Source organism: Phaethon aethereus (assembly GCF_964289735.1).
Source record: "Phaethon aethereus genome assembly, chromosome: 20".
Taxonomy (NCBI): Eukaryota; Metazoa; Chordata; class Aves; order Phaethontiformes; family Phaethontidae; genus Phaethon; species Phaethon aethereus.
In genome coordinates, this window is record NC_138596.1 from 4,933,423 (window position 1) to 4,957,575 (window position 24,153).

At 45.2% G+C, this 24,153-nt stretch overlaps 1 protein-coding gene across 1 annotated transcript in view; it reads right to left on the reverse strand.

Annotated features, from left to right (window-relative positions):
* The window catches only part of BRINP1 (BMP/retinoic acid inducible neural specific 1), a gene marked incomplete at its 5' end in the record, with an annotated part of 59,533 nt that extends 55,458 nt beyond the window's left edge, over positions 1-4,075 (reverse strand). Inside the window, one exon of the mRNA XM_082009038.1 lies at positions 3,858-4,075. Coding sequence (XP_081865164.1) covers positions 3,858-4,075 — 218 coding nt within the window. The remainder of the gene's footprint in view (positions 1-3,857) is intronic.
* Between the last annotated feature and the right edge of the window lie 20,078 nt (positions 4,076-24,153).

Here is a 24,153-nt window from a genome sequence, read left to right on the forward strand (position 1 = left end):
TCTCAGCATCTGCCATCCTATCTGCATTAGCATCAGAGAGCACAGATAATGATCAAAGCAGCATTTTCCTGCCAGAGGCCCCCCTAAACCAGCCTTATTAGTATGAATCAATGCTGATTAATGTGCTTCGTTAATGCAATTGTATCTACCCCTACTGTTCATGATTTAATATAAAACATCTCCCCCTTTGCTTGCCTTCCTCCTAATATCACATGCAAGGTGCAAACCTTGACTGAGGGTGCCAGGAAAATCAGTGGTCCAAGTTTTGTGCAAGAGAAACCTAAAATCTACTAAAATAAAATACACAAAAGGAGGGAATGAGCCTTTGGAGGCTGTAACAGCAAACTGCCTTTCCGTGCTAGGATGGTAGATCTGGATCCAGGCATCCTATGAAAAGATATTGACAGCTATGCTGTTCTACAGTAATTCTGCTTATGCAGCATATAAAATAGCCTTGCTAACTAAAACAGGCTCTTTGCTGGCTGCCAACAGACTCCTGGACTTCAGCTGTGATGGAAGGAGGCATGTTGCATGTTTTAGTTTGATGTTGCTCCTTTTTAACATCACCTGTAAAAAGGAGAAAATGCTGCATTTTGCCTTATGCTGCTGTGTAGCATTGACAGTGGTTTTATCTCTGTGGGTTTTCAATGTAAATGACACGGTCCTAATGCACTGTGTCCATGCTCCCGCGCAGCAAGACACTGGGGAAATCACCACTAAGCAGGCAACAGCATTGCAATTAGGGACGGGTGAGGTCCTCTCGCCTTATTTCACATCCACTCCAAATCCTTGGTCGCTATGGCTGGTTTGAGGGCTGCTGCTACTGGCTTTAGGAGAAGAGCAGTGGTCAGGCCAAACCTCATTCCACAAAATCACAAGTGCCCCAAGGAACTGTCTGACCAAGGGACAAAGAACAGACCAGCCAACCAAAAAAAGTATGAGGGAAAAGGAATATTGAAAGAAAAGACTACACAGAAAATTCCCATGCTCCAAATCAGCTGCTTTTCAAAGGAAAGGAACGATATCCTTAATGGGGAATATGTGCCTCCCTTGGGCTAGTCTAGTGCAAAGAGCAATTGAGAGACATCATTTGGGAGGAAAGAGGCTTCTGTGTTGGAATTAAACAGCTGACAAAATCCCAACAGCTTTACAGATTCTCAAAGTCAATTTAAGGAGCCAACAAAATGAGATTTTACCCCTGTGGGTTTCAGTAAAATGATGTGTTCTGGAGGGTGTGTGTGCTCAGAGTCCAGCTCTTAACTGCTAGAATTGTCCATGGCTCCACTAATTCACCATAGCTAGACTGGTTTTGACACTCCTTAAAAGAGGCATGGGCCCAATTTTTAAGTGACCAGTTCTGCCAACAGGGCCAGATATTAAAAACAAACAACGCTCCAACATCCAGCTAGCCTCCTACCTAACGGCTCCATCTGCTCTGCTGAAGCACATGAGTTTTTCTCCTCCTCCTCAGCTGACCATAGTGGGAGCAAAAGTTAATCCCAGAGAGTGTGTTTCCAAAGTGCTCAGCTCCCAGCAGCTCAAACCATGACACACGTGGCTGGATTTCCCCAAGTCCTCGGGTCCCTCCTTCAGCTTAGTGCATGGTATTTGGCCATGAGATGCATCCCTAGGTGTCCTTGCAGTCTTCCTATGTCTCTTTAAACTCTCTCCCTAACCACTTCCACTAGACTTTGTCTCATCTCCAGTTGCTTTTGTGAATAATAAGGACTTCTCCAGCACAGTGACCATCTGCAAGACCCTTCTCAGACACCTCCCATGCATGCAGAATGCTGCTGCCCATTTTCTCCCATCTTGGAAGAAGGTCCTCCCCATGCTACAAGTGTCTTTCAAAAGTGCTTTGCCAATATCCAACGGAAATGGAGAAAAACAGATCCCTTTCCACTTTCCATATATAAAGTTCATCCTGAACCAAGATAAGTCTTCAAATTCTTACCAGTCTCCTACAAACAAAAGAGGAATTTGTTCCTTACCCCATAGCAGATAAAACTAGAAATTGTAGGCTTCACATACAAATGAGATTTTAGCTCCTTTATAAAAGAGGGGACAGCAAAGCCATGGTGCAGGCTGCCTGCTCTGGGTGTGAATTCTCCGTCACGGGAAACTTTTCAGGAGGGGTTGCCCACAAACCTCTGTCAGATGTGACACAGGTATGTTTGAGTCTGCCTTGGGGAAGAGGCATGGATTAAATGACCTCTCAAGGTCCTTCCAGACCCATTTCTCCATGATTCTTAGAGACAGGATCCCGGGCTTGATGGATCTCTGGCCTGACCTACAGTGACAGTTCTTGGATGTGTCTGAACACATACATTGCATGCATTTCTCTCCCACTGCAGCCCCTGTAGACTGCTGCAGTGGCATTCAGGGCTGAATAGCTCTTCAGCAAAGGGCAGAGCCACTGCCAGGGGCAGTGCGTGGGGCAGAGATTTGCAGTCTCGATCAAAGCGTATGTTGTCAGGCAGGGCAGGAGGAGAGCTGGGGATATCCACAACTAGGAAGAAAGTCTTTTTGAAAAAGGCATGTTTTCTCTGCTCCTCTGTGCAAGCAAAGGCAATGAGACGTGTTTAGTGGAAGCATGGCAGCATAATTTCTAGTTTTTAGGGCCGTCTTCCCCCTGAGCTGTTTTGAGTGAAGAAGACAAGCCAGGACAATATCTTCAACCCATGCTAACCTGCCCTTGCTCTGCGGGCTAGTGCAAGGGGAGGGGATGCTGCACTCCCTGGAGGCCATGGGACAGGCACAACTCATTTTTCTTCCCCACACATAGATGATGTCTCTCACATCGCTATTACTCCACAAGTGCTTTTGGCTCTCTGCCCGTGGGACAAAGCTGCCTGCACACATATGGTTTCCCTGCTCCCCACCCCCCAGTCATTGTGTATGTGTACCTGCGTGCGTGTTGCCAGTAGGGTACTCACTAGTACTTTCCTACCTACCAGTTGCATGGTTGTGTTTGCAAGCGTCTTTCTGCAGCACAACAGGACTATATAAGTGCACACACGTCTATGAGAACTTTGCAGTCTTTTGGGGTTTTAGTGCAAATCTCATGACACTTGCTGGCTTATTCCCCTTCACTCCAAAGCGCTTGCTGCTTTAATAGGGGGCTCGTATGAGCACCCCAGCTTTTCATGTGAAAATGAAAAAGGAGAAGTGTGTTTCTGGATATCACAGCTGGCAAGAAGAGCCTGAAACAGGCAACAACAAAGGCTTCAAAACCTAGAAAGCAAAGGAAAATCCAAATTCTACCCATCCTCTGTTTTATAACAGGAAGACTTGTAAACTAAGATCACAGTTCTGGGGGCAAGTCCGACTTGCACACAGAGATAATGTGCAAAGGTCTCTGGTAGGCAGTGGACAGCTAAGGCTCACACACAGCCGTATGAGAACTGCCTTACTGATGTGTGTCTTGACATCTTTATGTCTGTTCTTGCCCATGTGAACCTTAAACTATTGGCAGTTCACAAGTATGAGTTTAGCACAGAGGCTTCGTGTGCCACAGGTACATTGATTTGAAAAACATGCTTGCGAACCTGCCTATGAATTTATCTGTCACTGCAAATGAAGTACACCCAGACCCTTGGTCCCTTTTTATCTCAATCTACGTTGTGCACATGGCCATGGTACCGCAGTGCCTTCATCTCACTATCTGAGCATTACATCCAGCTCTTTGTAGCAATTTGCATTGCCAGCTGAGGACCATGAAGAACCAAAGCAGCGTTTCCAGGTGGAACGGGAACAACGATGTGTCTCCCCATGGACTTGACCCTATGGGAACTGTCCTGAGTTCCCACCACCTAACAACTTATCCAAGCTACAGGTGCTGTAGGAAACCAACGTACCTGTATATTTTATATCTGGTTGTAAATCCTTGACGATGTCTTTCCACAAAGGATAAGTAGCTCCGCGAGTGGTGGAAAGGCCCCCTGTCTGAAATAAGCCAATCAAATTCCTTGGAGACATGTTGGTTGGTAGCAGCTGGGTCCTGGTGGGAGGGCTGTACTAGTATATGGTCCCATATAAACAGGAGGTAGAGGAACTCAACAAGCCTCCAGTTCATGCTTTTCTGTCTGCCTTTTTCCTCTCATTCTTGCTCCATTCTGTGGAGTCCTGTTGAAAAAGAGAGGGAAGAGGAGGAAGGAAAGAGAGAGAGAGAAATGGAGGGGAGGAGAGGGAGGAGGGAGAGAAAGAGAGAGTTTTAAAATGGGAATTGTTTTGATCCTTTGACAACCGTCTGTCAGGGTGAAAATAGACATGAAGAATCAAGTTTTAAAAGACTTCAGTCTGCCTGTGTTACAGCTTAGAGTATTTGGCAGTCTTTTATTCATGTACCTAAGTAGTGCCTTTAACCTCCTGAGCATATATCACCTTTGAAATAACCAGGTCCTGACCTGGGACATCCTCACCCCAGCTTTTCCGTCATTTCCCTTGTGAAGTTCTCCGCAGTGCCGCAAAGGCGAGTGAAGGCTGGGCGCAGAAGGTGGCCGCACCCTAGGCTACAATTACCCCATTATTGTCCCTTTAATGCTGTGCCAGAGAAACGTGTCTTCTGCTTTCATGTCTCTCTGATGATCTGTAATCCATACTCCATGCAACCTGAGCAATCTATAAAGACCCATCTTTTACTTTAAAGTGTTGCCAAAAAAGAAATAAAACAAAATAATTACCCAGGCTTTGGTGACAAGCACATGTGGACACACGGACACACACACACACAGACACACACACGACTATGAAATCCTGCCAAACTTTGAAAGATAAAAATCACCTTAACTTGCTTTCCTGCCTGGGTGTTTGGGAGGTGTGTGTCTGGTGGAGGGGAGAGGGTCTGCTGCTATTTCGATCACGGTAAGACCTCAAGGCTCTTCCCAAGATCAAGGCTCTGCAGGGCGACACACTGAACATGCATATTCAGTGTCAGAGATTTACTAGGGAGCTTAAGGGGATGCTTCACACCACCTGGTGCAGGGCACGCTGTCACTCGCATGACGGGAGAGTGGCTGCCCCGCTGCACCCCCTCCAAACGATGGCTGCGGACGGCCCTGCTGCGAGCCAGCTCCTCTCCCCAGTGTGTTTAACGGCTAAGCAGACACGACATATGATGAGTGGGAAGGGAAACAGAGGGGTGAAATGCCTTGCCAAAGGTTACACAGCAAGCTACAGATACAGCTGGAAGAGAGCCCTCGCCTCCTGACTCCCATTTCCAGCGTTTCAGCCATTAGATCACCCGCCTCCGCAGTCATGCTGTTGGCATGATGCCCCCCTCCAAAGCAAGCCGTGTGCTGCGTTGGTGGAAGGTGAGCGGTTTGCTTAGCTTGCACTCTGCGCCTGGCACGGACCCCCTCCCCTTCCGCTTCCTAACCACAACGTGGCTGCAACAGCAGCCCGGCGTGTTGGGTTGTGCTCCTCATCACTGGGAGCTGCTGATGCTGCTCTGAAAAAGCCCTCTCCATACGCAGGACCTGTTCCTCCTCTTGCCCACCTCCTGTCCATCTGGCTGCCTTGCTGAGTGTTGTGGGGGATATGCCAACACGGAGGGCATGCCCGGGTAGGCAGAGCGATCTTGAGGCGGCATCCCCAGCTCCAGGAGCACAAACCTGGCCAAAAGTTGTCCTCAGGACAGGCAATACCCACCTATGCCTGCAGAATGTAGTACAGAGAGACTGTACCTGCTCTCTAAAACAAGAAATATTAGGCTAAGCAGAGCTCTGCTACAGTGAGATTTAGTGTCAGGCTTATCTGCTTATCTGTACACCTCCAGAAACCCTTCTGGTTTTGAGTCTGAGTCCACCATAAGCACTCTGAAAGTCTGTAATTCCCAGGGAGAAAAGGTTTTTCTAGGAGTATAGGAGAGCCCAAACCAAGCTGTGCTAAGGGTGCCACGCACATATGCAACGCTGCATGTGAACGTGAGACCTTGGCTGGTGTGAGCAGCGTTGTACAGACCAGAGGGCATCAGCATTTGTGGCTGGCGTGGCCACCTCCTCAGCTCCGGGAGCTTTCACTGGGAGCATGGCAAAGCTGCAGCCCATGGCAGCGAGCGTACGTGTCTTCTGCGTGGGCGGATTGAACCCGGGAGTGCGACGTGGAGCACAAGTGCCGAGTGTGTGTGCGTGCCGGAGTGTGGGGGAGTCTGCACGTGTGCACAGCATGTGTTTGTGGAGCTGCAGTGAGCTCAGCAGCACTTGACAAAACGGAGTTGTATAAGTCTGGTTAAAAATGACAGTCAGCTGTTGCATTACATGAAGAAATGAAAAAATTAAGTATGGGAAAGTCGACGAATGTTCGTTTTTTCTGTTGGGCACATATAAACTTCTTTCCAATTGCAGATAGAATATTACTGTTATTAAACCTAATGGTACCTGTAGCTCCTGACTGAGGAGGTTGTTCCCGTTCTGGAAGCATGTATTTAATATTAGCCTTCACCACTGACTCCTACTTCACCCATAAATGTGGCAGTTCTTGGTGCTCAAGCAGCCTCTCAAAAATGACTGGTTCTACACTACCTTACAAAACCTCCACTTGGGGAGTTTCTAGCCCCACATTGAGGGGAATAAAGCATATTCCAAGTGGGCTACAGTACCTCTCTTCTTCCACTCACAGTGGTCATGAACCTGAGGTGATTACTGGGAAATGCTCCCAGGTACATCACACCCTCAGCATTTCCAAATTCCAGTTCAGGAGTTCATTTCTCCTGCTTCTCCATCCAGGCTATTTCTCTGCCTTGCTGCTTTTTGCAGATCTACAGCACTGTCCCATCACAGTAAGCAGCTGCAAACTCAGCATATTTGCCATTAGTCGGGTATGCAGATTTGCTGCTGATAACGATCTGTTGTTCTGTACACACTGTCCAAACTCGCTTGGTTGTCTGTTCATTAAACTTGTCCATAGCTACTTCCTTCATCAGGCAGTCTGGAACAGTTTTCCTTTAAACTTTTCACTTTCTATTGAATTTCTATTACAAAGAGAGGAAGGGAGCTTTTACATACCAAAATGGAGTGATAGCTCACCTCCAGTTCCCAGCGCAGTGCAAGAACGAACAGAAATATGAGAAGAGCCAAATGAAATGAGTTTCAGAGAAATCCCAATGTGTCCTCCCACATGCAAGCATCATACATTGGGGAAATATCAGCTTATAAAAGAGAAGAGATATTCACTAATTCCCGCCACGTACCTCTTCATCCTCCTTTCCTTTTACGTCAAAGTTAGAGTCAGGGTGATTAGAGTTGTGATGGCTCTTCGCCAAGGGTTAAGACATGGGGAGAACATGCCTTGAGATCACTAGAAGTAATGGACACAACTCCAGTCTGGAAGATGGCTGTGTCAGTGCTGAGAGCAGGGAATGGTGCCTGAGGCAGTGGAGGATGGTAGAGCGCAATTGGGTCTAGACAACTATCACACCATCAACTTTAATTTTTTAGTAGTATCTTTTTCCCCCCTGTAGCTGCTGTAGAGATGTTGTTTCACATTAAAGATTAATACACACCACAGGGCTGGTCCCCATGGAAGCTATAAAGCTTACTAAAGTGGGATTATTTTGTGTCTAAGGCAATATTGTGAGGTGCATTCAATCTAACTCCTAACAAGTTTGAATCTGAAATTAATTTGTTAGGTATCTTTATGGGACTCCACTGATGTAAGATATATTCTGGGGATTTTGCAAAAGGGACAGGGAAAGAAGGGGTCGGGAGGAGACGTCTCCAAGCATATAGCCCTTGGGTAGGAGACCCAAGACTAACTAAAAAATCTGGCACAGAAGCAACCTCTGCACTAAAGGGGAAGCTTGGGGGAGTCAGACACTGGGTTTTGATCCAGGAGTCCAGCATTCTGCTCAACTCTGCCCGAGACACACTCTAGGATCTTGGGGAATGCCCTTAAAATGCTTTTTGCCTCGCTTTCCAATTATCAGCATTGAGACACAATAATATTTGTTTGACTACTTGGACCATGAACTTGTTGGAGAGGCCACCCTCTGGGTATAGCACCTAGCAAAATGGAATCTTGCTGTCCACATGGCTCCCTAGGTGTTCCTGTCCTATAAACAATGAATGACAACCACGTTAAGGTGTCAGCAAGCTTTGTAATGCAGCAGTTAGTTAAAAATATCCAGGCTACAAAGCCTGTTTCCACTCAGAAGCAGTACAGAACAATGCAGTGATCTGGGTCCTTCTGGTTCATGTCAACAAACATGATCATGCAGTTGTCACATCTGCTAAGAAACACAATCGGTGGGTGAGCTAGGACATAGGCTAGAGTTCTCAGTAAATAAGTACGGGGAGAAGAAAATGTTAGATGTACTGATTCTGAGTCACGGTACAGTCAGTTTCCAGCATCCTCCATCATGAAGGCACATGGAGTGCACAAATCAGTGCAAATGGAGATTTCTGTTACAACCCCGTTTAGTTTGTTAGGTGGTTTAAGACGGCCTTATTCTAATCTGAATTCAGCCTGGAACATTAAATGTTCCTTGTCTGATGAGTCTTCAGGATTCTTGGAGGAAAAATAGGCAAGTACTTTCTGTAAAGTGCAAGTTGTATTTGAACGTACACTTAATTTCATCGTGATTGATATCTGTGTGTTAATTATATTCTATTTTAGGCAATACCTTTGCTGTCACAAGGCAGCGCCTTTTATCCAAGGAGTTCAAATTGAATTAGAGACATTAATTAAAGCTCTCAGCACTCTAGTAAGGCAGGCAAGTGCTGTAACTCCCATTGTTTCTTGAAATAAGAAGAAAGGAATAAAGCTGGGTGTCTACTTAGCCACTTAAAAGGTAATTTTTATACAGTGGGATAGCTCAGAATGATAGATTTTGCACAAAATGATATTGCAAGGTCTGATTCATATGAGGGAGGCTGTGTAGCCCCAGATGACTGCTGTAAACAGGAAGGCAGAATGCAGGAGCTCTGGCTCTCCATCGCTTGCTGTGAACTCTCCACTACTCCTCTGGCTCCTGGGATTTTCTACCTTTCTTCTAAACTCTCTACATTTCATTTATTCCTTATACTAGGTTCAAATTGATCTTGCCCACATCCCTTCTGTTTTCTCATGCTCGTTGTTGTAAACTATTTCCATCAGAAATACAGACTCAGGAAAGAGAAATTACTGAACACATTATTTGCAGTAAAGAAATGAGTCCCCTATCTCTTTAAGCTTCATGCACCAATAATTCTTTCTTGTGTCCCACATTTGGTTCTTGGCAAGTTGAGAGAGGTTTCTGCCTGCTGCCATCTACCAGAGGGAAGAAGCTAACAATCGCTATTTGTATCTGAAACACTTCTGTTCTGCAGCAACTTCACACATTGCTTTAGGATGCTGGTAAATTAGTAAAAGCCTGAAGTGTCAAGGGAGAGATGAAACAGCTTATGTTAGTTTAGACCTCGACCCTGTAAAGTGACAAATGTCTGACCTCATTTCAGAAAACAGCTAAAGTGTATCCTCAATTTTAAGTATGGGAGACACTCTCCTAGATTTTATTCAACCATCCCTGCTTTAAGTTAACCGTGCAGTCACATTCCTGCTAGACAGGTAACTACTGCCCTACACCTTTAGGATTTAACTCGTGTTAGGTTGCCAGGTGCAACTGGAGCAATAACGTTTGTGTCCTGCACCTAATTCAGAGATGGCCCATGAAAGTGCTGGAAGCCAGTTACCGCCCGTGAAGCAGCTCTAGCTGTCCTTTGGAAATGCTGGCCAGCAATCCTACCTGAGGATGTCTTTTGTGTGTCAGGGTCAGGGGAAAACAGGGAACATGGATGGGATGGGGTGGGGTGGGGTGGGGTGGGATGGGATGGGGAAGTCAATCTGTTGGGGTTTGTTAAGTCATATGAAACTCTGTGGATAAACCTGAGCCCTGGGAAACAGAGTTTGGCCATTTCTGCCCTAGACGTCTTTATAGCTCAAACTAGGGAGGCTGATATCTGACAGGAGTCAGGGGTGGAGCTGCAATTCAGCAGTTGCTCAGACTTTCTGGATGACTGTGGCATGCAATATCGTAAAATCCCAAATGATTTCAAAGCTATTTCTTTATGGAAGTGGGATTTCTCCATTTCAGACAGTAATGGGTGAATCCCTCCTGAAACCTTGGTAATTCTGCACTACATTACATGTAGTCTTTAAGAATTTCAGTTCAAAATATGCATGAGCAGTTAGACCCGGGGGTATTCATCAGCTGAAATATTTTGGGTGAGAAAAGGCAAAGAGGGAGGATGAGAAATACCTCTTCAAAAATACTAACACAGTCCACAAATTCAGTTCATTTTTGCCAAACTGTTCATGCTGAAAAAAATAATGATTGGGAGATGTCAATGTTTTGGTTCTGAGAGCACCAAGGGGAAACATTTCCAAATCTCCATTTGAAACTACTAGAGCTTTTTCTTTTTCTCCTTTTGATCTGCCTTTCCAGTCTCTTAAGAGAGAACAGTGATAAAAATATTTCTTTTGACCCCAAATGACTTAGAGGAGAAAAGGTTTTTTCTTATCAATTTGTCAACACTTGGCTTACAACTTGTCAGAATATTGGGTGAACCAAAAACACCCTACAAATCCTTCGTTATTAATACAGTTCAACCAGCAACCTAAAGGGAGCAGGTTTTGTGCAAGAACTCTAATTACTCCCTGCCTATAGCGAGGCGAGAATCGCACTGGTAACAACCAGGTACCTGCTTTCAGCTCACTTGTCCCCACACTTCAGTTAATTATAAACTACTAGTGTTATGCTGATGAGGATGAGAGGTGGCTTGAAACCAAAGAACTGTTCAATGTCCATCAAGTCACAACATCAGGTGGTGCTGGACGGAGGGAATTAAACTTCGTTAGTCCTCTTCATAAATCTACTAGCCAAAGTGCCAAAGCCACTGCTCTGAAATCCAGGATCCACAGACACTTGGTTCAGGGCTTTAATTAGAAAGGGGATCCATCTAACAGTGCTCAGTAGATTGGGAACTAAATTAACCGGATTTTCTGCGTGCGCACACAGATATGTGGTGAAGTGTCACATTTTGAAGTCAGCCCTGCTGAATCTGCGACTGGAACGGTATCGTGCTAGGTGCTGTACAAACAGAAACCAGAAAGGCGGTCCATGCCCCAAAAAGCTTACAATCTAATTAGAAGAGCAAGGACACCAGATGGCCAGGGACAGATGGGGGAACGCAAGGGAACAGTGAGATAATACCGCTCAGCGGGCTGCGGAGCAGTGGTGTCAGCACACCAGCAGCCCTACCGTTGGCAAGATTTTGATAGCTATTGTCATAAATGATAGTTATAAATAGGGATGCTGGATAATGAGCTGGCTTTGTAGATGTTTGTGAGGAACTCCTCTCATTTGTGAAGTGGCAGAGAGAGAACGAATATAGATGATAATAATAATGATAAATTGCACTTTTCTGAGCCGCTTATTAAAAAAAATATGGTGGGTGGTGAGCAGTGATTTCTATTAAACACTGCCCTGTACTTGAAATTATTCCTCCTATTATTAAATTATTGTCCAAGTTAGTCCACTTCCCCATAATTTCATTCTAAGTTACATAAAAATGCAGCTCTGTCTTCTGTCTTCCTCAGTATTTATACATCTCATATCAAAGTCCAGTAATCTCACACATGTTAATAGGTTTTTATCCTTGCAGTAGCTTTAGGAGGTCGGGAAATGCTGTTTTTCCCATTCTGCAGAATGGGAATTGAGACACGGGGTAGATTAATGGCTTGTCCCAGATCATTTCATAACTGTTTCAGGAATTCAACCCAAATCTCTTAAGTTTCAGCTCAATGCTGCGTCTCCTTGCAGTACCCTTCCTACGCACCTTCATGCTACTATTCCAGAATTAGCTAAGACTTGCCACAGAGCTGTTTAGAATTTTTTTGGATTGCTCATTTTATGTCAGAAAAATGCCAATTCATCAGAGGCAAAACAATTTGTAGAAATTTGTTGATTTAAGGGAAAAAAGAGCATTTTGATAAAGTCAGCTTTTCTTTGGAACAGAATGTGTCGAGTGTTCTGTTTGGAAAGGATCAGTGGAAGATTGTGGCTTGTTTTTCATTACATGTTGAGTAATATACATTAAAAATCAAAATGAAGTGTTTTCTTAAACAGTATGTTTTGACTGAGCCAAAACAGATTTTGTAATTTATGCATAAAAGGAAATGTCCAAATTAATTTAATACTTTTCTTTCATTTTGGAACAAGAAAAGCACACCTGCAAACCATACACAATAAACTGAACAAAAATCATATTATTCCCTACAATTTTGCTGGAAACTTAAGAAAGAGAGTAATCTGAAAACTGCGTTCAGAGAGGCCTGTGTCAGAGTCCAGAAACCCTGGTTTTTGCTTCCATGTCTGTTCCGTTCCATGTACCAGTCCTGCCTTTCTAATGTATTCCATTGCAACAATTTGGACCTGTAAGCAGAGAGGCTGAAGGAAAAAAAATCGATGCCAAAACTGCCGTGAAGAACAATAATGTAATGTTCAATCCAAAAGGTCAACTGTTATCCCACACCTGACATTCTTTGCAATACTTCTGTTGTTCTGAAGTTCATTCCTGGGCTGGGACTTTACCACCATAGCCACACGGAGTGATCCCGCTCCAGAGGGTTTGGGAAATGCAAGCTATCACTAGTTATGCTGGTATGCTAGGAAGCTGAGGTTACCGAATGATCCTTGCAAATGGTATATCATCCTGTTTTTCTTGTCCCTCAGGAAGAAGCTTAGCTCTTGACCTGGGTCTTTTGTGTTCCTCAGCCCTTCCTGGAGGAGCAGAAGGGGTTAAAATCCACAGGCCGTTGCTTTTCCTGGTACAGCTCCTGCTGCTTGGATAATGACAGCCTTGCCTGCCAGGATGAAAAGCACCATTTAACTTAGCGCTTCCTATGGGCACCAGGCTCTGCCACCATTCGCGCTGGATGAAGCCGAGGGAACCAGGGGCAGCTGATGAGAGGAGGGAAAAGGGACCCCAAGTTGTTGGCGGCTGCAAATTCTGGCCCAGGCGGATCCGCCTCTCTTATCACACCAAGCGGATGAAGAATTTGCTGTGGCCATAAAAATCTCCCCGTGCATTCAACCACGTTGGCTCCTGCAGCCACTGCCTCAGAGCCCTGTGCAGCAGTCCTGCCAGGCCACTCCAAAGACAAGGTGAGACCTCACAAGAACATCATGGCTTAGACTTCTGCAGAGGAACAGAACTGTAACCAGAACCAGGGTGGGGATAACTGGTCACTGGCGTGGGCTTGACATCCCTGCAACTACCAGCTGCGTGCTGCCCGGTGACTGAGAGGTGTGCTAAACAAATCGCTGATTTAAGTATTTAGGACAGGTTCCTTTAGTGCATAGGACATTGGTCTAAAACTGAAAACGCTCAAGTTCAGCTCTTTCTACTGCCCTGCCTTCCGATATAGGGGAAGTTATATGGACATTAATGCACAGGAGCTTAAATTCAGGCTAGAAGTGTGAGCTAGAATGTGTAATAGCCCCAAATAACACCATTTTATTGGCAGCTTCTGAAACAGAAGCCAGAAATCTTGAGTGTAGGTCTCCTGCTCTAAGCATACATCTCCGCAGGCTCTGCAGTTCTGCTGGAAGGTCTATTGAAGTCAATGAGCCTTGGGCTGGATCTCATTGCAAAAAGATAATCAAATATCATATTAACTCTTAATTTGGAACAGCATATTAAATTAGAAGCTCAAATTAACCTGAAACTGCATTTATATAACGAGAAGATTTAAAATCTGTGTATCATGAAGGTGGAAGAACTAGACAAAGCCGTTCTCAGCAGCCTTGAATCCCAGAGCCAATCTACCTGCAGCACGGCATTTCAGCCTACTCCCTAAACCCAGGAATTCCCCTGAGGCAGAAGGATGTGTGGAAAATAAAGCCACCTCATATTTACCAGTAGTAATCAGTCAAACACAGAGGGCTGTTACTAGCTAGACCCCAGCCAATGCCAAGAACTGAAAAATCCCAGAGGATATTGAGAACCTGCACTGGCATCTCACCACCACAAATAGCCTCCTCCATCAGTGCGCCAATACGGCAACACAGATTCACTGAAAACAGAAGGAATCCAGTCCTTGCTAGGATTAAAGTCCAAAATCACTCAGGTCTGGGCATCTCAAACTTTAAAGCAGTTTGGTACCCAAGTTTAAGGCCACCTCTAGCTGTGAGTTTTATTTATTTCCTTCTTTGAGACTGTTCTGCTCTGTGCTAAATCCATCTTCTGACCACCTGGAGCGTTTGAGAGTCTTGGCTGTGATGCTTGTCTGTTTAGATAGACTGTAAGTAGAGCTGGTCAAAAAATTTTGACAGAACAGTTTTTCGCAGGAAAACGCAGTTTTCTTGAAATCGAAAAATTGCATGGGAACATGTCAATTTTGACAAACTTTTTTACGTTTAAAGTGTCAAAACAAATCATTTTGATTTTCTCTCTTCATTTCAGTTATACTGAAATGTTTCATTTTGAGGAGATAAACACATTATTTTTATGTTGTTTCAATTAATCTATTTTGACATTTTTATATATTCTGTATTGTACTGATATATGTTTAGAATATATTATATATCACATAAAATATTCTGTGTTGTTTTATTTATTATATATGTTAGCATTATACAATGCTAAATATTTCCTGTAGCATTTCAGTGCTTCAGCACCACAGAAACAGAAGATATTGATGGTCTCAAATTATTATTGCTTTTGAATTTTTAGGCCATAAGAGCTTTGTGGGACCATGGTTCTCATTCAAACTTAAAAAAAAACCCCACAAATCAAAAGGCAAGACTTTTCCAAGGAAGTAGCATGTCCGTTTTCCAAGAAGCTCTGTCAGCTCAGTAGCACAGTCCCACTCCCCTCCGCACATCAGAAAACCAACTTCACTGCTTGTTAAGAAATAAAATAAAAGAAAATGCAGATTTTCCCAGGGTGGAATTTGTGCGTAATATTTTCATGAGCATCGGGGATTTTAAAGTCTGAATACCATTGACCTCCCGGGCCTTTGGCTTCCACTCCACTTATGTACTTTTAAAAGATACATTCCACCTCCTTCTGGGAAGTCTACCTGATTTTTTTCTTTCTTCTTTTAAACCATATTTTTGCTCCTCCGTGCGTAGCAAAGGGGAATTGCTGCCCGTGAATTTGTGCCATCGAGTCTGCGTAGGTGGTGGCAAAAGCGGGTTGAAAAAAAAGGGCAACGAGGGGGAGAGGGGAAGGAGAGAATGGCGACGCAGAGCAGAGCCTGTCATGAGGCAGCGCTGTCGATCCTTCATTTCACGGGTGAAAATGTCCCCGGAGGCTCCTGCGCCTTCGCTGCAGCGCGACGGACTGAGGGCGGCAGGCGCCGGCACCGAGGCCTGCGCCATGGCCCGCGCCGTGGCCCCGCCAGCCGGCCTGCAGGGCTGCGCGGCGAGAGGACGGAGGGTCCATCTCGACCCGACGCGCCGGGAGCCACCTGTTCGAAGGCAGGGCCGCCATGACAGACCCGCGCGGGGGGCAGAGCGCGGCGGTGCGTGGCCACCCGCGTCTCCCTTCTCCTCCCTTTTATCGGGCTAAAAGAAGGTTTAAAGAGGTTGCAAGGGCTGCGCCTTCCCGTCGCAAGGCTGCCAGCACCCCTCGGAGGGAGGGCGTAGTGTCCGCCACGATGTGGGCTTCGCAGGGGTGAAAACGTACGGTGTTTTGTACAGCGGGAATAAAAAGAAGCATCCCCCAGTCTTCGGAGGTTTATTTAAAGTAGCAGGGAGCTTTTCTGTCTGCTTGTCCTCTTCAAGGGACATGTCTGTACCGCCAGGCGCTGCGGTTTGAAATCCGAATTTCCCCACGCAGCTGCTTGACGCGCACCTCCGCATGCAGATTCGCCTGGTTATCTACGGCTGCTCCAGCTGGGCTGTCACTGCGGATTACAGCCTTTTGCTAATGGTGAGTGCTGCTGTAGCCTCAGCCTTCCATGAAAAGCCGATGTTTCCACCTCCCCGCCCCACAAATGGCTCCATCCCAGCCAACATTTCTGTACACGTGGCTTCATCTCTGGGGTGGGAAAGGAGCAAAGTGCCTGGATTTGTTTCTGTGTTAGGCAACAACGGAACAAGTTGAAGGCAGAAAAAGATGTTTGAGGATGATAAATTTTGAAAACTCTGGATTATTTACTTGCAAGTTGATCTTATCCCTTGTCATCAGCACACCCATAATATCGTAGCCCCATCCCTCTGACAGCAACGGTACGACTGAGCACTGAATTACCCCCCTGGAAGGTCCTTGAGGGAAATGCTCCATTACTCCAAGCCACACTGTGGAGTCTCTTTGGAACGGAGCAATGCTCCTGGACGGAGAGATTGCCCATGCATGCCAGACACTGCAAATCATTAGCCCGTCATTGCCAGAGGACTTGAAGGCTTCTGACAGATCAAAAAGAATTGGCGTGGACACTTGACCTTTCCCCATTGCCAGGAGGAAATCATTGACCAAGAAGAATAGCACATGCTCTATTAGGCTCTACAAAGGGAGGGAAGAGGGTCTGGAAGAACTCAGAGCTATTTGTAAAACAAACACTGCTGCTTCAGCACAACCTGTGCAGTTGGCCAGCATTGCCATCACTCGTGGTCATGCTGAAGGGGTGACTTCCAGTTTGGCATGTGCCAAGTGCCATCACAACTCCTGCTCCAAAGGGGACATTCACAATGAATGCCCAGAACGCTTTCTTGTGGATGCTGAAAGATTCACACCTTTGCAGGCTGGGAACAGGACAGGACATGCTAAATTGTAGTTTACAGTTTCCTTGGCATGGTGTCCTGCCAAAGGGAGCGAGCAGTCCCCTTCACCAGCGTGCACACTGCTGACTTCTGCTAGATTTTCCCCAGTGCTTGATAGATCCTACATGCCTCTGCAGCCTCCCAAAGTGTCTCTGTCTGAAAGCAATCCAGAGCAGGCGTCACATTTGTTTCTTCAACAGCCTGACTCCCAGAAAGATCCTGTGCAATCAGCTGGCCAAATCTAAATCTGAAAAACACCTCCATCACTGGTCATGATTAATTAATTCTGCTTCGACATTCCCCAGGGCACCTAGCAGCTAGTCAGAGCTGCTGGAGAAAGAGACACTGCTGTGGAAAAGGAAGAAACAGACTTTCCTCAACTACAGCCATGGAATTAGATAATAAATAGCTAGCTAGATAAATAATTTTCTGTGAGTGGTAAATCAAATGCAGAACAGGAATACAAGCTAGCTGGCTTATCCCTGTGAAATCAAAGGAGTTTGGAAGGAGTTCCCAAAGAAAGAGAGGTAGTTAGAGTCTACTGTGCTCATGAAGACATAGCCTGAACTTATCTATCGTGTCTAATGTGACTGTTTAAAATGACAGACAGCTATTCTTGGACATTTTATTCTTGGTGTAATATTCTTGGACCAAAGCAGCTCAAGAAAGCTTCCTCCTAATTTACATCCCTGTTTTCTCCCTCCACCTGCCTGGATTGCAGACTAGACAACACCCTTTTTCCCACAGCATCAACATAGTTTCCCGCCACCAGCTGCTGTGTGCTTGGCCTGTGCTCCTCGGGGAGCTATAGGTATCAGCCAAGGTATGGATTCTTCAGCCTCTTCTCCTATCAGCCCCTTAAATGCCTCTCCTCCCTAAATCCATAGGCTCTGGCCAGATTTGTCCATTAACCACACAACAGAGGTTCCAGCGACAAAAATGTTGCTCTGCAGGACTTGAGGAAGTCGGCAGGAGTTCCAGCAACATCCCAGATTCAGGTACCGACCCTGTGATGTGCATTGCACCAAGCAGATGGCTGTCTAATCCCCGCCAGCATGCGATGCCCAGTGCACGAGAGCACCCGTAACCCTGTCTGACTGAATGTGCATACTCGCATCCGATTTTACTCAAGCGCTAGAAGTCCCTGTGCACAAACTCATCCAGATAAATCAAGTGCGAGACGTTCACGTTTGAGGTCCTGTCACAGCAAAGAGGAGGAATCTGCCGGTTCCCCTTTGCCCCCACATCTCCCAGTCCTGTAAGTCTTTGCTCTCCTTTTGGTCCCTGTATCCCTGAGGGTGCAAGTCCCACCTTTCAGATATGCTTATGCTCTCCTCCCTAGACATTCAAGCTTGGACTCTGCGCTCCCATTGCAGTGAGGGTTTCTGAGCGCGTGGTTGGTTCCTCTGCCTTCCTGCACACCCTCAGCTGGAGTCTGAAATCAATTCAGATTACCCTCTCTCTTTGCTACTCTTCTCCTGCACCCACCTTGCTCCTTCTGTATCCTTCGCGCTGGGCGAAGCCAAGACACGTTATTAACACTTGCCACTTCGTTTGTAATCTTCTACAGGAGGAGCAGAGGAGGAGAAAAGAGGAAAGCGTGCAAAAATGGAGAGTAAGGGAAGTTGAATTAAAGAAAGAATTGAAGGTGTGAATGAGAAAGTGCAGGAGTAGAAGAAGTATGAGAAAAATCTAATGGGTGAGAAAGATTTATAATTAATCCATGGCCTAGTGAGAGAGCAAGGGAAAGGAAGTGAAGACCGTAGGCTTCTCTATATGCTTCTGTTACTGATTTACCCTGAGACTTCAGGCAAATCTTTTTATTTTCTCCTTTTATCTCCCACTGTTCTGTACCCTTTGAGTATATGTTATTTGAGATATGAATTGTCTTTAACTGTGTGTAGCATAAAGGAAACTGCAATCATAGGTACTAAAGATGCGAGACATTATTTTTCACTCATACTAAAATTAAGCACAGAAAAGTGCTTGGGGATTGACTGCCAATGTTTATTAATTCAGGTTGAATTTGTTAGGTAGTTACTGTCAAAAAATGGGATGGGAAAAATTTAAAAGAATCAAAGTACATGACTGCATTATTTCTTAACTTAAATGCTCCATACTGAAATGTTTACAAAGTGGATTTAGAAGGAAATGAAAAACAAAAACCAAAAGTGAAATAATACGGTTATGAAAAAAAAAGTTATGCATTTCTGCAAAATTTAATGTTTTGAAGTGATTTTCTGTTCTCCTTTCCTTCTAGTCCCAAATACAAAAAAAGTCTTTTCATTCTTGCCCCTTGCCAGTTATGTTTTAATAGCTAAAATTAATTTTTTCCCTTCATTTTTTGTTTTGGAACAGAATTGACAAAAAAAAAAAAAGAAAAAAAAAGAAAAAAAAAGAAAAATCTTTATTCACCTATCCCTACTAGGAATTACAGTAACTGTCTGTCAGATCTTCATAACAACATGAGGGATCTCAGCAAGGTTGCGTTTCTGTGAGTTTCTTAAGCTGATGACTTTCATAGTCCTTTGCTCTCTTCTAGTCTAAACCTGCATTCAACAGAGAACTTAAAGTGAAATAATCAGATTTACAGAAAAATAAATGAGCAAATCATTGTATCAAAATTAGAGAAAAGTTCCCAAGAAATAACCTGAGACTGGGTTTACTTTTTCCATTAGAAATTGCCATATAATGCTGTTTTATTTTAAGACAAGTCACACCATCCCTTTTTACCCTCTGTTTCTCTGAATTCTTTCTTTTCACTTCTCTTGGCTCTCCTTTTTTTTTTTTTAAGCACCACTATCTCTAACCTATAAGCAAATAGGCATGAGGTCCCTACAGAAAACGGGAATGTGTGATGTCCAAGCGCATCTGACATTAAGCCAAAAAAGAGCACCGCGCCCTGCAATCAGCCATCCCTGATCCAAGCCACCGAAGCACACTCTGAACGAGACACAGACACGCAGGGATGGGAACAGCATGGACCAGGGGTCCTGCTCCTCGGCAGCGTCCGGCATCACCCGTTTCCCTCTGGTCTCTCAAGCGTAGGATCCCACTCGCAGCCGCCCACTGGCAATCTGAGCCCCAGAGGTTTTTAGGGAAGCATCACCCACTTAGCTTCCTGCATCCAGTGGATTTAAAGAAAATTAGGCACGTATATGGGAGTTAGGCATCCATATACCTCTGGGTGGTTCTACGTTGTCAAAGAACTTGGCTCCTGCATTCCTTAGCCACAGACACTGCCTTTGTATTAGTTTGCTTTTGGGGTTTCTTCAGGAGGAAAGAAGCTTCCACTAAGAAGAAACCCAGTTCTGGGTATTATTATCATCAATGGACAATGTAATTAACAACATGGGCAATATAAGCAAGCACAAACCCTCTGATGGCTTAATGTCATCTTCCAGTCCTTCAGCACCGTCCCTCGAGACACTGCATGCTCAGACACTGCATGTGCACATGGGGCATACAAAACGCATCCTGAGCATCCTACTACAAAAGCACTGCAATATTGAGCTGGAAATCAGCCCTCAGATCCTTTCAGGAGCCTGGAATTTTAAAATTAGACAGAAAAATAAAATCCAGAGTGTATCTACCTCAGCTCTCCTCTTGATTTTCCCCAGATCCAGTTCTTATTTATGGAGGTCTGCAGACAAGCAATAATGCTGTGCAAGGGCAGCAGAGCGTGTATTTGTCCCCAGCCCTCCTGTCTACCTCTATTACGGCACCCAAGGGAGGGTCATGCCCCCGGAATCAAAGGAGTGTCCCTGGTGTCTGAGACACGAAGGGATTGGGGACTGTGGTCGGCTGGTCTCAAGGCTCTATGGAAAAGCTCCCTTGGAGGAGCAGCAGTGAGGAAAAAAAAATGCCATGGACAAAATTCCTGTCTTCAAACTTGAAAACAAACAAAGTAATGAGAAGCACTGCAGGAGAATCCACTGCTAGGAAGGACTTAGCAGCCTCTTCTGCTCTTCATTTTAATGTAAGCAGCTTTATCGTTAATTGCTATTTACTGCAAATGCTGAAGCTGGTAAAAAGACTAATACGCTGCACTGAAACAGCGGTCTTTACTCAGGCTTTGCGTGTGTGTGTGTGTGTGTGTACGTGCACACGTGCGTGTGTGTGCTCATGCAGGCTTGAACACTTCATTGTGCATGTTGTGTAAGTAAAAGCCCCATATCTGTGTGCAAGGGAAAGAGCTGCAATTAGCATATTCTTCCCTTATACAATCCAGTGAAAGGCCAACTTCATTAGTGGTCTTAGGCAATGAGGAGAGAAATTAATTCAGGCCAGACTTTGAAACATCGAGCCATTTTGCTGGGGTGGAGGGGAGTTAGATGCAAACCAGTGCTGCTTTTGCCCAGCACTGGGAATGTACAGACTCAGCACTGCTGAATATCAGTCTTTGGGGGGGGACATTTCCTGAGGACACAGGTTGCTAAATTCTTTTAAAAAAATCCAGGTTTTTCCTCATGTCAAACTTGAAGCCAAGTTCCCTGAGTGGTTCACATCCACTGCGTGAGCTGGAGGGCTCAGAACCACAGCACTGACTGTAAGAAATTCGGCTCCTATGCATGGAAACACATGCATTTAAAAAGCTCTTCTGAAAGATATGAGCCAAAGTGACCTGCCCAAGGTCATATATAACACGTCAGTGACAGCATCGGGATTGAACCATCTTGCTACGGTGCTGCTTTATTCACACAGTGTTGTTGCATCCCAAAACAGCCGCTGCTCCCAGTCCGCTGCTGCCTTCCACTCCTTATCGCAGTCTCCTTAGAGACACATCCGTCCTCTGCTCTGTAAACCATAATATACCTATAGTCTTTTATTCACTATCTGTCACCATGCAGTTTTATTACAGATCCCTGAATTATCCAGCCTAGTCTACAATCTGCTTATTCCTGCCAGCCTTCCTCCCTTTCGACCCTCGCCTCACCTTTCAGCCTTGTCAGTGTTTTAAGTCTTCCAGGTACTTGAAATGCAGGGACAATTCCAATTCCCTGGGGGAAATCCAGCAGAATTTCACTGAGGCCAGTTTGCTGGTCTCTCTGTCTCTCTCTTTTTTAAATGCAGATGGTTGGAAATCAGAAACCAGCACTGGTCTCTGCAGTCACATTTGAACCAATCCTTCAAGAATACTAACTCACAACTGCCATTTTAAAAGCTCTGATCCCCATTCTTGCCATCTATAAAATTTTATTCCCCTCCGTTCTCTGGTCCTTTCATCAGAAATCAATCTTCCAATAATACAGGTAAACTGCAATCCTACCTCATAGCTATTTTTTTTGCATGCATCTTTCTCATGCATTTTGCAGAACAAAAGCTCCCTTGTCCATCCTTCCCCTTTCCAGCCAAGCCTGTAAGCACAGTAATCATCACACCTACACAACACCTCGTCGGCAGATTTGCACCTGCCCGTCACATCTCCCTCTTGTTTGCAATCCAGGAAGCAAAGGAGTCATTCGTTCCAATGTGGCAATTTGTCTCCGCATTCACACCCGCCTTGCCAGTGAACTTTGTGTTCCTACCTGCCAGCGCTCCCCTCCCTCCCAGCCCCACTCACGCGTCTTTCTCAGAGCTTCGTTCTGTCTAGAACGTGTGCCTTCCTCCCAGCCATCAGCTTTTCGTCCTTCCCATCTTTCTCAGGGAAATGCAGTTTTATTGCCTGTCTCAGCCCCAGTGCAGCTGACCGAGGAAGAGTAGTCTCCTCTCTGCTCAGCTGGTGATGCTTTTAGCCACTGGACAAGTGGCCCTCAGAAAGGTTCACCTGCCGAAGCTGAACACCCCTGTCTGTGTACGACAGCCTGTCCCCTCTCCCCCCAAGCACATGTCTATGGCAACAGGAGAAAAATGGCTGATATGAGAGGAAGAGTATGCAGAAAGGCAGGTTCCTCTTTCCTCCCACCAACATGGTTTCTCAGTGATGGTGGAAACCGTGGGCATGATGCAGGACCGTGCCCCGCACATGGTAGACAGGGTGGACCTCCATCTGGGAGGGACACCTTGGGACCCTTGGTGCACGGGGCTGTGGCACTGGAGAGAAAACACGAGGAGAGGAGCTGGGACACTAATGGGCTCCTGAGCTGATCTCTCTCCACTCTGGCACTCCTTGCAGGCTGGTTCGGTTACATCTCTAGATGCTCCCGCGTATTTATCTCTGCCGCAGCCTTCCCACGTAAGCTTGGGCAAATTCTTTAAGGTGACATTTTACAAATACCTTGGAGGTTGATTTTCCAAGTGTTCAGTATATCCTACTGTGATATTTAAGGCCCTGTTTTCTAAAATGTTCTGTTACCTTGCCACCGACTACTTTCACAATCTGTCCAGGCCAAGCCCGAGCTACTATTCCTGCAAACAGAAATTCTTCCACTGGCTTTAACAGGATTTGAATTGATCCCCGAGCCTTGTGCTGCACTTCCTCCGGCACAGAGCAGAGGTGACGGCATTGCCTATTTCTTTTCCCCCTCCTCTGCCTGGACTGCAGGCCCTCGAGGGCAGGGAGCTTGTGTCTGTACGGTACCTTGCGCTGAGGGACTCCAGGCTCATCTGAGCTCTGCACCATCCTGCAGATAACGGTGGTGACAGAGGAAACTGAAATGTGCGGCTCAGGGTCATCGCTGCTGCTTATAACCACCCATTTTATGTCCCTACTTCAATATCCACTGTAATCAGTGAAATTACTTTTGTGGGAGTTGACACAGAAGAAGAGATTGTTGGATTGATATTCTGTCTGGCATTGATGGAAACCTTTTTATAATACCTTAATCCAGCACCCACAAAAGCAATTTGCTAATCTCTTGCTGACTTAGCTTCTAGCAGGATCGACCACATTCAGTCATATTACCTGGCCAACCATATTATGTTCTTTCTATGCAGACAGAAAATGTCCTTTCTGACCCCAGAAGATGGTCAGCTTTTGCTTTGAAGCATGAGATCTGATTACCATTGTCCTAGATTGCAGAGCTGCAAATGCTATTAATTGCTGCAAAGTTACGTAGCCTTTTACACTTCAAATCCATCCAGACTTTCATCTCAGTGACATCCTGCAGCAGGGGATTGTGTAGCTTCACTACATGCTGAAGAAAGGACTATTTCATTTTAATTTGCTTTAAAAGTTGTGCCCTTTAATTTTGATGTGTCCCTTGTTCTTGCATCATCAAAGTGTTAAAATGTTTCTGATCACTTTTCATTCTAACCTTCATATACTTCTGTACTGGAACCCAAATGTCCCTTCTTACTCCTAGCTTTCCCAGACTAAATAAACTATTATTTCCAGGCTTTCCTTATTTAACTTGTTAATATTTGTAAAGCGATTTAAAATATATTAATATAGTTCAATTATAATATCACTTCTATTTTCCATCCTCCCTTTTAATGTCTCAAGTATCCATCTAATTTGCCATCAATCT